At 38.5% G+C, this 15,370-nt stretch overlaps 2 protein-coding genes across 2 annotated transcripts; one reads left to right on the top strand and one right to left on the bottom strand.

Annotated features, from left to right (window-relative positions):
- Positions 1-1,405: 1,405 nt before the first annotated feature.
- Positions 1,406-10,861, bottom strand: hspd1 (heat shock 60 protein 1). The gene is made up of 11 exons (XM_007227764.4): positions 10,706-10,861; positions 8,169-8,344; positions 7,207-7,542; positions 6,409-6,504; positions 6,206-6,299; positions 5,784-5,952; positions 4,891-4,990; positions 4,537-4,782; positions 3,539-3,713; positions 2,408-2,586; positions 1,406-2,274 (listed from the first exon to the last, which is right to left on the bottom strand). The coding sequence occupies exons 2-11, from the start codon at positions 8,340-8,342 to the stop codon at positions 2,119-2,121; spliced, it is 1,725 nt and encodes a 574-aa protein (XP_007227826.2). The 5' UTR covers positions 8,343-8,344; positions 10,706-10,861; the 3' UTR covers positions 1,406-2,118.
- A 220-nt stretch (positions 10,862-11,081) lies between these two features.
- On the top strand, positions 11,082-14,249 carry hspe1 (heat shock 10 protein 1). Its single transcript, XM_015603537.3, has 4 exons — positions 11,082-11,415; positions 13,500-13,661; positions 13,753-13,842; positions 14,071-14,249. Exons 1-4 carry the CDS (start codon positions 11,413-11,415, stop codon positions 14,119-14,121), a joined length of 306 nt encoding a protein of 101 aa, XP_015459023.3. The 5' UTR covers positions 11,082-11,412; the 3' UTR covers positions 14,122-14,249.
- Positions 14,250-15,370: the final 1,121 nt, after the last annotated feature.

Raw genomic sequence — 15,370 nt, 5'->3', positions numbered from 1 at the left:
ATTAATGCGCTCCAAATATCTCCATATATCCAGGATTAAAGTAAAATAAATGATACTGGACAAATATAATCTGTCTCTAGTAGACATATAATAGGAAATGAGAACAGTGTGAATTTTCCTTAAAACGGCAATAAAGTACCATATTTCAGGGTATAATATTGTTCACCATATTCAAATATGTTAGCAAGTCCATGTAAATTTGCCAACACTGTTGATTAAGGAATGGTAAGAGACAAACCCTAAATCACCCTTATTTAGATTGACACAATTGGGTTAGAGAACAATTCATTTTATTAAATAAAAAAAAAACAAAATCACAACAATTATCAATGACTAAACGGTACAAAACTTGTATGATCAAATGATGTACATCTGGAAATAGACACTAGCTCTGTTAATGAAAAACAAAACAAAAAAAGATCTGATATTTAAATATTTGCTGAACATCAGTGTTTTTTTTATCATTTCTTCATCACATGTATGTAAGTATATGGATAAACTTTCACTAATGGCATAGGATGGCATGCTCATGTGCTGCTGCTGCTGCTTCTCTGAAACAGTTTCACCCCTCCCTCATCCTTTTTTCAATAAGACCTCTGCCAAACTCCACCCTCAACTGAAGAGACTCTTAACCCCCACCAGATAATAGTGAATGACTAAGACCCTACACACATACTGACTGAAAATTCCATATGAACTTCAAGCTTATAAGTAATGTACAGCTCTGGAGATCACTTAAAAATGAGTTTGTTTGATTTTACCAAATTGAAAACCTCTGTAATATAATCAAGAGGAAGATGGATGATCACAAGCTGAATCTGCTTGAAATTTTTGCACCAGGAGTAAAGACAAAGTTATCCAAAAGCAGTGTGTAAGACTGGTGGAGGAGAACATGCCAAGATGCATAAAAAAATATATATTGGGTTCTGAATTCTATGAAACTGAATATGAACTTGTTTTCTTTGCAGTATTTGAGGTTTTAAAGCTCTGCATCATTTTTGTTATTTGAGCCATTTCTCATTTTCTGCAATTTTTTGCTTAAATATAAACCTATAAATAGGAAAATCAGAGAAACTTATTCAGAAACTGAAGTGCTCTCCTCATTTTTTCCAGAGCTGGATGTTTAGACTGTAGGCAAATCAGATTTGTATTATTATTATTTGCAGGTGAGTCTGGACATCACAAGCAAATCTGCTCCAAAAGTGGTTTGTATCTGTTTAGAAATAAACTGATTTCATGTGGTTTCTGCATGTTCAGACTCAAAATTCTCCTCTATATACAGATGTAGATCTAGATGTCAGAAATCAGATTTACCCTGGCTGTCTGAACATAGCCAGTCATTTATCCCAAATGACTCAGTTTGTGGTATTTAGCATTGTACAAGGTCAGAAACAAGTCAAGCAGGTTTATTCTCCAGTGAGATGGTTTAATCGCCTCAACTGAGGATTCAAGATTTGAGCTTTTTCCTCCAGAACAGCGGAGGCCTAAACAAAAAACACGACAACAGGACAAGAATACAAAATGAAAAACACAGAACAAACACAAATAAGAATGGAATTAGCCAACATCTACCTCAGAGTTCCTTGTTACAAAGTCCTTGTTTCCCCATTTAAAAAAAGGCAGATTTCAACTCGTGTGTTGCTCCAGTCCCAACTGATGCTATTAAATATCATCATGTATTTATTCAGTGCAGAAATGTGCCAATTCTCACAAGTTTCAAAATTCAATCGTGTTGAATTTTCAATTTTACCACTCGGTGAACAGTAGGAGTACGCTGAGCTTGGGCAAATCAGAGAGTCGGAGTCTGGTCAGATTACTGTGTTTCTTTAGAACGACGAGGAAAGGTCTTCTTCAGTCCAGAATGGAGAGAGGCAAGATCCGAGACGTTTTCAAGATGTTTTCCTAAGATGTTTTTACTCTGCCTCCCGCAAAGAAGGACAAAGGACGGGGGTCTTCAGTTTCTTTGCTGCATGTTACACTCACTTATTGGCAGTCAGTCAGTCAGATAGCCAGCCAACAAGCCAGCAGGTGAGGAGGCTGCTAAGGGAAGGAGCTAGTCATGTCTCCTGCCCTCAGCCTCCTACCTTTAAGTCTATAGAGCACTTCTGGTAGTGGTGTTTAGAATCCCATACCGCCCATGCCTCCCATTCCTCCCATTCCACCCATTCCTGCCGGCATCTCCTTCTCTTCCTTCGGGATCTCTGTAACCACAGCCTCGGCGGTCGACAGCAGTGAGGCGACACCAGCGGCGTCCAGCAGTGCTGTCCTCACCACCTGCAGAAAGAGAACCGGAGAGAGGTTATTTACACATTTATAAATTCCTATATTCCTAAATTCACAGCACATGAGTGAATAGACACTGTGATTAGACTATTTTCTTGATGTGCAAGGAAGCTAAAATCCGTACCTTGGTAGGGTCAATGATGCCTCTCTCTACCATGTTGACATATTCCCCATTAAGAGCATCATAACCGATTTCAGCATTGCTCTGGAGGATCTTCTCCACCACCAGAGAGCCCTCCACTCCAGCGTTCTTAGCAATGGTCATGGCAGGGATCCGTAGTGCTCTGCGAATGATGTCGATACCTGAGAGGGGGGGGAGGAAAAAAAAATAATAATAATAATAATAAATGAAGTGTTAAACATAGAACTCAATACAAATTTTGGCTTGAAATACTCAAGACACTTTTTTATAGTCTTAGACAAGCTCTGAGTAAAATAGCTCCCAATTTAATATTTAGACTGTCTGAATTGTGACGTGACTTTAATTCAGAGCTTAGCTTGTGCGTTTAAGAAGTGTTAAACAACCACTCACGTGTGTGTGTGTGTGTGTGTTATGCGACTAGAGCGGGTGCATGATAAATGACAAGATAGTGTCTGAATTCACTCCTGTTTTTACCACTACTTAGTGAACTAAATAGTGTCTCCCTATATAGTGCAAACATAATAAGGGAATAGGGAGCCATTTCGGTCACTGCCTAAGTATTGGATCCTGACCCAATTCTCAGAATTTTGGAGCCATCAGAAGTTATATTTACACCTATAAACCCCCAACATTTGTGAATGTGAACCGTCAAGGTAGCCAAATCTGATCTGAGCAATGTGACTTGTAATGTGAACGTAGTCTAGAAGAATGGTTTAAAACCACTGCTCTAGATGTTCTCAAGTTGTAATGTGGCCATGATGTGACCACTCCTACTAATGTCTCCATTACTTTCAACACAGCAACACCTTACAAACAAAAGTCCATTTTTTTCCCATTTTTGCTATTGTAGGGTAAGTGAAGGGTGTGATTGGAGATAACCACCAAGTCTTCTACTACATTGTGAAGAATTGCAGTGAGGATTGCATGGAGCAGAAACAGCTGTAGTGAGGTCAGGATATTGGATCTCACCTACTCATTCCAGTAGGCCTGGATGAAGAACCATCCATGGTGTTGATACAGTAGGTTCATGTTCATTTGCGCCAGAGATGTAATTAAAAAGGAAGCTAATAGATTTATTTTAAAAAACATATAGTCTGTCAAATAGTTCCTTACCAATTTTCTGGTCATCGTTGATGGGTTTGATGGTATCCAGGGCAGGGATGCAGCGCAGGAGGGCGAGGCCGCCTCCTGGAACAATGCCCTCTTCAACAGCAGCCCGGGTGGCGTTCAGAGCATCGGTCACTCTGTCTTTCTTCTCATTCACCTCCACATCACTCGTCCCTCCAACCTGATAATATTTATAAAATGTACAAAATAAATCAAACCAACAATGTATTGTTTATGTATTGAACATGTGTTTTGGTGCAGTGTACAGAACAAGTTTAAAAGTGACCTCATACTTCATACGCCAGACACATCTGGCTACTTGAGAACCATGATGTGCCGATCAAGCCTACATATGTTTAAGGCTACTTGAACAACTCAAATCTGTTTTTTTTGCTCAATGTGTCTCAGATTATTTTTTTCTTAATGGCTGTGTGAACGTGCCAAATCTGAGTCACTTTCATATGTAGTCCTAAATCGGATACAATACATTTTATAGTTTTAAACGGTCAAATCGGAATTCATGCATCTTTTTGCTTTTACGCATTAGCATTAGTGCTACGTGCTTCTCTCTCATACCCACAACACATCTCTTGGTGCAGCTATAGCTGCAGAAAAAAACAGCAAAAGCAAACCACCTGGCCTTTTTTCACCTCCTGGACCTGAGCATGAACTTCAGAGCAGCTGTTTCTTGGAAAAAGATGCTCCACATATGAGCTGCTAACTCATCCATTTCCCTTAAAGAGTCTCTCGTCTCTCTAATATGATGGTTTTTTTTTTTAGTGGTGAAGGAGACGTTTATACAGGTATCAATGTGCATCATGTGAGACGATTCAGGGACAGATATGTTCACATTACACACAGATACAGATCATTTACATTTGTGAATGTGAACCATCAAGATCAGAAAATCTGATGCGAGCAAAAAAAATAAAAAATAAAAAATCGGATTAGAGCAATGTGGTTTGTACACAACGTGGTTTGAATCCTGCTAATGTCTCCATTACCTTCAGCACAGCCACGCCATCAGAGAGCTTGGCCAGACGTTCGTTCAGCTTCTCCTTCTCATAGTCGCTGGTGGTGGACTCCAGCTGCTCGGCTATCTCAGCCACACGCTTCTCAATGGCGGCTGGGTCTCCACGGCCCTTCAGGAGCATGGTGTCATCCTTGGTCACCACCACTTCACCCACACGGCCGAAGTCATGAGCCTGGATGTCCTCGAGAGCAAGACCTGTAGCCTCATCACCAAACACCTGAATACACAGAATTATAGAAGAGCTTCTTTAGTTAAAATAGCAGAACACAAAAACATCCGACTTATTCAAGGAAAGTTAAGAGAAGTCTTTGGCTGGAATACGTACAGCGCCTCCAGCAGCAATGGCCATATCTTGCAGCTGGTTCTTCCTGTTGTCTCCAAAGCCTGGAGCCTTCACCGCCACAACCTGCAGCCCAACCTTTAACCTGTGGGAGTTAAATGTAGGTTACAGCCATGAACTTTCACCCACATCCAGCAGCCATAACTTATAACAGAGACATTACACTGTCACAAACAGGAATAGAAATGGCATGGAAATAGTTATTACACAAAGAAATAGTCTGCTCTCTGCTATAATTAAGCTTAACTGTCTGTTGAAAGTGCAGCCATATGCATTTAAAGTTGACTTTTTTGATAAAGAGTACTAATGTTTGTTAAAATTGCACACCTCTGTTGTCTCGCAGCTTTTCAAGATCCAGCTATTTTATTCCATTGGTCCAAACATGCTTAAGAATGGATGATATGGGGCATATTCTTGCCCCTGCAGATAAACCGCTTTTTACACTGTTATTCTGACTCAAAGTAGCTCCACACCACATTGGTAGAATCCGGAGAGCCGTGAAATAAAAAACAAGGCATTAATGATTTTAAAAGTGCACAAGAAGCTTACTTAAAAACACTTTTAAAATTAAGAATGCCTTGTTTTTAAATGTCAGAGCTCTTCGGATTCTACCAATGATGTGTGGAGGTACTTTAAGGCTGGATAGCGGTGTAAAAAGCAGTTTATCTTCAGGGGCAAAATATGCCACATATCATCCATTCTAAAGCATGTTTGGACAAATGGAATAAAATAAAGCTGCAGGAGAGCGGAGGTGTGCTATTCCACAAAAGGTTAGTACTTTTTACCATGTTTCACTACACCAAAAGTCAATTTTACACAGGAGTCCTCCTTTAAGACATTTACTGAAACTTATGTGGTAAAACAGAGAAAACACAAACCTGTTGAGGACCAGAGTACTGAGGGCCTCTCCATCAACATCTTCAGCCACAATGACGAGGGGCTTGCGGTGCTGGTTGGCGATCTCCAAGGCTGGCACGATGCTCTGAACACTGGAAATCTTCTTCTCACTCAGGAGAATATAAGCATCCTGGAACTCACATTTCTGACCTATAAAAGGAATAGGTGGCAAAAGTCTGTGTAAATAGAAAATCCTTCAGTCTTTTGTTAGATCACCAACAGTACAGTTATCGCAAAAATACCATGAAATATCATGATACTATTTTAGAGCTATATCACCCACCCCTAAAAGAAGTTATAGCCCAGTTTGCTCTGCAGAAAATCACATGCCTGCTTCCCAAACTCACACCTACACACTATTTAGTGTGTGGCACAGCCCCTTTAACCCAGCTCCAATACAAACCTTTGGTTGTGTTGATAAAGTAGGGGGAGATGTATCCACGGTCAAACTTCAGGCCTTCAATGATCTCCAGCTCATCATGCAGAGTTTTGCCATCCTGTTGATACAGATTAGATCAGTCAATCAGCAGGATTATTAAGAACAGAAAATATGGGAGAATTTATGTAATTTCCTGTTCTAAATAAAACATGCATGAAAACACAGACCTTTACAGTGATGACTCCTTTACGTCCCACTTTCTTCATGGCGTTGGAGATGATTGTGCCAACCTCAGTGTCTCCATTGGCAGAAATAGTGGCCACCTACATCAGTGAGGGGAAACAGGTTAAAGCAAAACTCAATACAGGCTTAAACCTCATGCTCTAAAGAGGAGTGGTTGAGCAAAAACAATTCATTTCCAAATTGATCTCATACCTAAGCTTTAGTTATGGGTGAACAGATTTGTGGTTTATAAAACTATAAAAATCAATAAACATGTCATAGTTTCAAACATTGCCTTTTTTTTTTTTACAGATCAATTAAAAAGTCATACTGAGCCTTAAAAGGTCTCCTTCTGCTAAAATCCACTTTTTCTTGTCCTTTGTTAAATACTAAAGGTCTCTCTGAGTTGTTTATGCATGCTGCAGGGTTGTTAGCCAATCAGAGGCGATATGTTTGCATGTATGAATATTCATGAACAAGAGCCGAAATCCTGCCTCTCTTCAGAGACCACTAATTCAGTTAACTAAAGCAGGGCTAAACAGAAACACCAGAGCACTTGCTCACATGGCATTCATACTAGAGACCACAACCAGATATTTTAAAATGAATAAAAAAATTGAATAGATGGAATGAGACCTTTAACCTCATCCAAAAATCTGTGACAATGGTAGCTACATTCACTCGGATTAACCAAATATTAGACACTAATATTAAACAAAATTTTTGGCTGAATACTGACCTTAAGGAAAACTGTAGAAATTGTATTTAACAAATATTGCTCAAAGAATATTCTCCTTATATACCTGGGCAATTTCCTCAGGTGTGGTGACTGGCTTAGACAGCTTCTTCAGCTCCTCGATGATGGTTTCTACAGCCAGCATGACTCCACGGCGGATCTCCACAGGGTTGGCGCCTTTGCTGATTGTGTCAAAGCCCTCTTTGGCGATGGCGCGTGCCAGCACAGTGGCAGTGGTGGTGCCGTCGCCGGCCTCCTCGTTGGTATTGTTGGCCACGTCCTGCACCAGCTTGGCTCCGATGTTCTTGTACTTGTCCTTCAGGTCAATACTTTTGGCCACTGTGACTCCATCTTTGGTGACCTTGGGGCTGCCCCAGCTCTGCTCAATGATGACTGTGCGACCCTGTGGAGCAAACATTGCAGCCTAAGTTAAACTACTGGTATATTCTTGCAGAATCATGCTTAAAAAAACACCTAAATATACTTAAAACTCTTTAGAGCAGGGATCGGCAAAAAAGTTTGGCCGTGGGGCAGATATTTTCCAAGCCATTATGTGGTGGGCCACAAAAAAATAATTTAAAAAAATCTGTTTTGGAAAATGAAGTGTATTGGGATGGAGTGCTACAGAGTAGTAGCTCTCCAGCCCAGAGGGTTGTTGAACCCAATTGCAGAACAGTTGATCTCAAAGCAGGTAAACCCAAGAAGAAAGAAAAAGAAAAAAAAAAAGAAAATAAATTAACACACCGCTCCTCGCGCGGAATCGAACCCGTGTCGTCAGGGTCGCGGTCCAATACACTATCACTGCCCCGGCTAGTGAATTGGGACATGGCCGGGAAAAAAAAAAACCACCCTCATAAGAAGATAGGGAGCCCAAGAACGAGTGGAAACTAAAGTCACGCCGAGCACGAGAAGCATTTTATTTAATTTATCTTCATTATAGTTCCAAAAACCTCACAGGCCAAACGTTTCATGCGACCCCTGCTTTAGATGTTAGTTGGAAACTCAACAGAGGTTCAGGCCAGGACTTACCTTTGGTCCCATGGTAACAGCCACTGCATCTGCCAGCAGGTCCACACCCTGGAGCATGAGGGCACGGGCATCTGCTCCAAACTTCACATCCTTTGCGTAGGAGCGAGTGAGGTGTGGGGCCAATGCCCTGCACACTGGCCTCATCTGTCTCATTACACTGGGCAAGCGCAGCATCTCTGAAATAAGAGCAGACAGTGATTAAGAGCTGTTCCAATTGTTAGTATTTTTTTTTAATGGCCAATGAAAGTGGTGTTTCATTGGCAGGGATGGAGGTTTCATCAGCAGCAGTTGAAATAGCCCATGTGAATTTCATCACTCTATTAAACTCACACTTCAGTCACATGAGAACAACTGTGCCCCCACTGGCAGTGCTAGTGTATTACTGTTCTACTGATCCTACTGGTCTTTCAATGAAATGCACACTGCCTTGGAACAATGCTGCTCAAAGACTTACCTCCAAAGCAACAAAGAAACACTATCTGTCAAGATAAAGTGTTGTTTAATACAATAAAAGGGGGCCAACTGTCTTTAAGTTGTCAATATATACACACAGTATATATATACACAAACAGTTAAGTGTCTCAAATGTGAAAACTAAAGAATTCTATACATCCACAATGTAATCACCTACAACCAGAAAGCAATGCTTAGTGCCAGATTAGACTGCACTAATCCAATACCAGCTTTTGGGATGAAAGAATAAATATCAGCCAATCCAATTCTGTAACAAATCTTGTTTAAATCTGAACGCATTCAAATGGTGTGATGTTATTCTAGCTGTATGTTTCTCTTTCACATTCAACACATCTTTACTCTTAGGTGAAGTGTTTAAAAAAAAAAAATGGGGAAAAAAAACTAATAGAATTACCATTTGCTGAAATAATATCACAATGTTTCTTTTAATATTAATATTTTTCAGCTTTTAGCCAGAAATGGTGTTGGAAAAAATATGTATAGTCTTTTTGCACATTTGCATATTTTTTTCAATTGTACAGAATTTTGCAGTTAACATGCCTTATATGGTTCTTACTTTAATATGAACAGTATTTTAAAACACAGGTAGAACTTTAGTCACAATATAATTCAAAGGCAGATGTATAGCAGTGAAAGTGTGATTCTTAAAAAAGAAGTAAAGAAGCTTATAGGCAGAGTTGAACAAAAAAATGTATCCTATAGCAAAAAAATATCAAGTACTAACAGTGTGGCAGAAAAATAAGCTGTTAATGGGGATAAACGTTGTAAGTCTCTGATAGATCACAGTAATGATATACACATTTTTTGTAATTTACTATGTAATATGTATTGTATGTAAACTCCACTAGAAGCATGATGGGGAAATAATCTCAGAAAGAATCTGGTAGCAATCTTGCAGTTAGTGATCCCCAGTCTTTCTAAAATCTTATTCTGTGAGTAAAAAGTCTGTGACTCATCTTTAAATGTGCGAGGGTGTCAGACTTTAGTCTGTTTAAAGTCTTTTCAGAGTCGTGTCCACAGCAACAATTTTTTTTTTTTTTTTTACACAGACTATTATTTAAAAAGTTTAAAACGAATTTAAAACGAATTCTTAAAATAAATAATAATTTAAAAATTAATATCCGGTTGGTTGTGTAAAAACTACAAGCCGCCCCTCCTTCTAAGGCCCACGTGTGCTCAGGGTCACGCGTCACAAGGTCAAACTCTCGCGGCGTCATCCCGAACCGGCAGCACCTCATAGTAAAAGCACCGCTCTGACCCACGCTGTCCACACACGTTACATACAGTACAGCTACAGCTTTATACAACACTGTATTTAAAAATAAAGAGAATAAATCTGATAAATAAATCTCAGTCTCTGCTTCAGCATGGCTGCGGTGAACACCAGAGCCCACTGAGGGGATTTGGGGGACTCTGACATTGACAGGTTTAGAGCTGGAAGAGAGAGGAGGAGGCGCTTCAGCTCTCAGTGAAGATTCCAGAAACGAGCGGACCTTCTTAGCCAACCAACTAAGCTAAAACACAGTTCTCTCAATAAATGAATAAAAAATTATTTCTAGTTTGATAACCTAACCTAGCTATGTTAGCAAACCTAGCGTACATTTCTTAGTCGCCACGTGACTGATTGAATGTGATCTCTTGCTTACCTAAAGCTAGCTATGTTAGCTAACTACACATCTGATATATTCATTTAGCTAGCTAGCTAACATTACATAGATAGCAAACAGTTTATTTCGTTGTGCCTTTAGCTACTTAACGTTACAAAGAGAAGGGCAATCCAGATTCAGCTCCAGAAAGTCAAAATTATGGGATGGATTTTTTTTTTTTTGTTACTTTCTGTACCTGGATTTCCTCCCACCTCAAGGTATAGCCGTGTAACGACCAGTTAACCATACACTAGATCAAATGAGCTATATCAGATAAAACCTTTAATCTAAGCTCTCTTATTAACTATAAGTGACAAATCTAACTTCAGAATTTTTAGTAACATTACCTTTGCAAGCTAGCTACGCTACAAACATGCAATGCTAACATGTGGTGCAATAAAACACATGCCAACTTACTGAATATGACCTTAAAGTCGCTGGGAACAGAAGTCTGCAAAGCGCTGGAGGAGCAGGACTGTTAAAGCGAGGCTTCCACAGCTCAACTAAAACCCACTGCACCACACACGTGGGCTTCTTCATCCGGGTAACACACCGGCCCGCCCCTTAACCAGAATCACCTATAATTATAACATTTTTTTAAACTAATTCCTTGTGCATATTGACTCAATGAACTGTATTCATATACTTATGCACATTTGACACAAGTTTCTGTTCCTACAACCAAAAGTATACGCACGAAAATCGCACTAATAATGCGCTTTAATCATGAAAATTATTTCTATGCTCGCTCCGGGGCGTCAACTTCCAGAATTTTCTCAGCAGCTATTGGAGAAAAAAAGCGAGGTCAGGGGTGGGTGTTGCGAAATCACGCTGCACGAAAGAAAACGTCTTTTTTGGGCGAAAAACGCATTATTTATCCCTGTGTTTCAGACGTAGAGATCAGTATTAATAAACGTCTTCGTGCTGTTCATTCACTTTGTTGTGAAACAGCTCTAAAACATAGAAAAGCGCAGTTTAGTAAGACAGGGTGCATCGCGCATGCGCGTTTGACTTCTAGATATTTCTTCACGTGTTCCCCCTCTGTGTGCTCAGTTAGTCAGTCCGTGTGGCCCACTCGCTGCTTTAAGCCGGTAACAGCTCTACCTAACACATCAACCGCAGACATGGTAAGGATTTTGGTGTGTATTTAGTTTTAAAGCGTGTGTTTATAATGTGTTTAGAACTGGTTTATAGTTAGTCACGTGTTTCTCTATATTGTCAGTATTGCTAGCTATGTGAACAGACTAGTGCATATCTCCATATAGCTGGGTTAGCTATCGCAAGGTCACGGTTAGACTTTTGTAACGTTGGTGCTCTGGATCTTAAATATTTTGTGCTTCAAACACGTTTTCTATAACTACATATGTTAGATATAAATCACTAGCCTTACTGTCTGATGTGCTGAATTCTTAAGATCAGATGTAGTTAGCTAACTAGCTAAATAAGATTATGCATTAAAAAATAGTTAGCTACTTTAGAAGCTCTACAAACGTTGTCTTTTTATTTAGCCAATATTTCGTGTTCACTGTAGGAATTGCATCAGTTTATATTGCTTAGTTAACCTTGCTAGTTTAGCTATCACTGAAGATGTATCCAGGTTGGTGTTCTATCGATTTGTACCACCCGTCGATATGTGCTTCTTACTACTAGTGCGCTTGCGCTAACACATTTTTTAAATATATATTTTCGTATTCTTTCTATAGAAATTATATATTACTTAAACATTCTTTATTTGTCTGAGTTTGACAAATGAGTAAATGTCAGTCAATGATGCAAAAATGTTCAAATACAAATAAATGACAAAATTAATATTAATTGGCTTCTAATCACACATTTAATGTCCCCTTAACTGTATCCAAATATCCTACGACGACTTCTGATGGAAGCATTTTGCAATACAATGCTTTATCTGGCATAAAGAAAAAAAGAAAAAGAAAAAAAAAAAAAATATATATATATATATATATATATATAGATATAGATATAGATATATAGATATATATATATATATATATATATATATATATATATATATATATATAGATATATAGATATATATATAGATATATAGATATATATATAGATATATAGATATATAGTTATAGATATACATACACTGCGATTTAACAGGGTAGCTCAATTCGTCAGAACACCGGTCAAAGGAGACGCCCGGGTTATTTTGAATGGAAGAGGCGTGGGAAGTCCCTCAACACGTGTGAAGCCTTTTTTTATGTATATCTTAATTAACCTCATACTGAATGAATATCAGGACTAAGCTGACAAGAACAGACAATGTGATAGGTTAAAATGTAGATAATTGACTAGTTTCTAATATGTTTTAGTTTTTACATATTTAATTTACAGGGGGTTCAAATAAAAATTGGAATTTTGTCTAAATCTGGCAGATTTTAGTTACATTATGAAATAGTGGTGCTTATTTAATTAACACGGACAGTAATTATTAAATCAAGTGAAAATCAGATGTGTTAATGTAATAGCTACTACACATTTTTCTTTTTTTTTATCTGTGATAGGATTTAAGGCATTGTTAGGTTTCATCATTCATCAAAGGCTTAAAGTCCAGTGTGGGTCAGATCTAAGTGTTTATCTTAGTGTCTGTGTTCTTTTGTCCTTTACCTGACTGGTAAACATTTACAAGACCTCCAAATTCCAACCTCCCAAACTCCCTCATCCTTCACCCCCTCACAGTCCAGAGATCAGTGCCTTTTGTCTAGTCCTCCCTCACACATGACCTTCACTCAAGGACATGAACACATCTGCTAGCTAGCAGACCTGCACCTGGTGTTGCCAAATTTTTGTCTGAGGCAGTTTGGATAAGTTAGATCCCCACTGGAACTTTCCAGAACCTTCTCCCACTGGTAGCCTGAGCATTTCCTGCGAATACAAATGTTTCTTTCTAGCTCAGGCATTTAATCTGATTACAGAGGGGTCGCTTCTAATTAAGATGTATAAGAAAAGCTTTTTAGCTCTTCAGCCAAGGAAGAATGTGGCATTTCCAAATGTTATTCTGTGCTGATTTATTGAGGTCCAGAGAATGTTAACAAAAGGCTTTAAAAATTGACTGATTCTCTTTCATGATGTGTATATACGCCCTCCTGGCTGTAACAATTTAAAGCTCAAAGGTTCATTCATACAGTTACACAATTCCCATTTTTCCTCACCCGAGTCCTAATCTTTGCACCCTCTGCAGGCCAAAGCTTTCCGGAAATTTCTCCCAATGTTCGACCGTGTGCTGGTGGAGCGGTTAGCTGCAGAGTCTGTGACTAAAGGAGGAATCATGCTTCCAGAAAAGTCACAAGGAAAAGTGCTGCAGGCCACAGTGGTGGCAGTGGGACCCGGAGCTCTCAACAAGGTCACTTGTGTATAGAGTTTAAATAATCAATATATTTTTGTAATGTTTGTTTAATGTAATTGTTTTATAATAAAATTGTGTTCTGTTTCAGAGTGGAGATGTGACGCCGGTCAGTGTTAAAGTAGGAGAGAAGGTCCTACTTCCAGAATATGGAGGCACTAAAGTCATTCTTGAAGATAAGGTAAATTCTTCTGCCCTCAAAAATGCATATCTGAATAATGTGTATGTATACACTACATTCAAACTTAATAAAATTAGCAATTAATATTTCAGCTTCTGCTCGTTCTACATGTGAAGTTGCACATATGCCTTTTTTCATCATTTATGGACCTTTTTCTTGTGTAAGGATTAAATGATTAACTATGGTTTAGTATGTTTTAACACTTCTGTTTTTTCTTTGTTTTACCAGGACTATTTCCTGTTCCGGGATGCAGATATTCTAGGAAAATATGTGGACTAATGTCTGTTGGAGCTTTTTGTCGTCCTTGATGAGTGAAGAAAATGGTTGTTCCACGTTTTTCTTTTCTATGTCATTCAACTGTAAATAATTATAATGTTTTGTTACATTAATAAACTGAACTTGGGGGATATTGGTGTTTTTTTCTGACTGTAAATGTTTATTTCTTACACTCGAAAGATTCTACCCAATGTCATGAGGGTACGATCATGTGTGCCCTGCGCTTGATTTTTACCAGGCCATCAGCCTTGATAATTTGTGAATTTGTGAGCCTCAATGTTCATACTAAACAGTGTAATCACCATGTTCATCTGGCTTTTCCTGCATTAATAAAGCTCAACTGAACTTCTTAAGTGCATAACTTGCATATTAGTTTAGCTGCATAATGTCTATTATATGATTTGTGTTGTATGTAATGTGATCAGAGAGGTTACATCACACTGGAAACTAAGTTAAATAAAAAGAAACCATAAACTATATGGTGAAAACTTTTAAATCATGCATCAAATTATATGTTTAGACCTAATATATATAAAAAAAATCTTTTGGTGACTTTTTGTGGCCTCCTTCTCTTCTGAAAAACTTTTGTTTGTTGGTTTTGCTGGTCTACTACTGCAACCAGCCTCACCGGACTAGTACACCAGTATGGCCAGCTTAATTAAACTAATTTCATTAAAATTGAAACACACTCCGTTGCTCAGGAGGTGCTTAAATGCTTTAAAAGCTGATTATACTGCAATAAGATGGTTAAGCTTTAAAATGAGTTTAGCCACCTTAAAAAACAGCATATGGCAGGTTTTTGACCATCTTTTAAACCTCCACTGTTTTCCAATGAAATACCAATGTCAACCAAGAGAAAGAATATGTTAGAAATAGAACTGAAATAATGATACCATAAAAAAACAGGTAGGGATATTAGGTATTTAGGTAAAGGAAAGATACCCAACACAAAGTATTACTTTAGTTAGACATCTGTTTAGACCTCCACATACAAACAAGTTTAATAAATGCACATTTTGCAAGAATGATGTTCTATACAAGGTTTTAGCAAAAAAAAAAAGGTGGAAAGGAACGTATAGGCAGAGTTGAACAAAATGTATTCTATTAAAAAATATCAAGAACTAAGACTGTGACAAAAAAATAAATAAACTGTTTAACGGGGCAAAGAGTCTCAGGCAGCTGTGGCCAATAGGTGCTTCTGTTTCTGTTCGATTGTTAAACAGCTCTTCCAGTTAAACTCCACCAGAATCAT

The sequence above is a fragment of the Astyanax mexicanus genome, chromosome 11 (genome assembly GCF_023375975.1).
Source record: "Astyanax mexicanus isolate ESR-SI-001 chromosome 11, AstMex3_surface, whole genome shotgun sequence".
Classification (NCBI taxonomy): Eukaryota; Metazoa; Chordata; class Actinopteri; order Characiformes; family Acestrorhamphidae; genus Astyanax; species Astyanax mexicanus.
This window is presented reverse-complemented; position numbering and strand designations above follow the sequence as displayed.

Bases quoted from the DNA above. Each gene is read 5' to 3' on its own strand.
- hspd1 (XM_007227764.4), bottom strand. From the start codon at position 8,342: ATGCTGCGCTTGCCCAGTGTAATGAGACAGATGAGGCCAGTGTGCAGG. The intron at 6,300-6,408 runs GTCTGTGTTTTC...CTGTATCAACAG, and splicing joins AAGGAGTCATCACTGTAAAG to GATGGCAAAACTCTGCATGA. The intron at 2,275-2,407 runs GTACGGATTTTA...CTCTTTCTGCAG, and splicing joins GCATCATTGACCCTACCAAG to GTGGTGAGGACAGCACTGCT.
- hspe1 (XM_015603537.3), top strand. The intron at 13,662-13,752 runs GTCACTTGTGTA...GTTCTGTTTCAG, and splicing joins GACCCGGAGCTCTCAACAAG to AGTGGAGATGTGACGCCGGT. The intron at 13,843-14,070 runs GTAAATTCTTCT...TTGTTTTACCAG, and splicing joins AAGTCATTCTTGAAGATAAG to GACTATTTCCTGTTCCGGGA.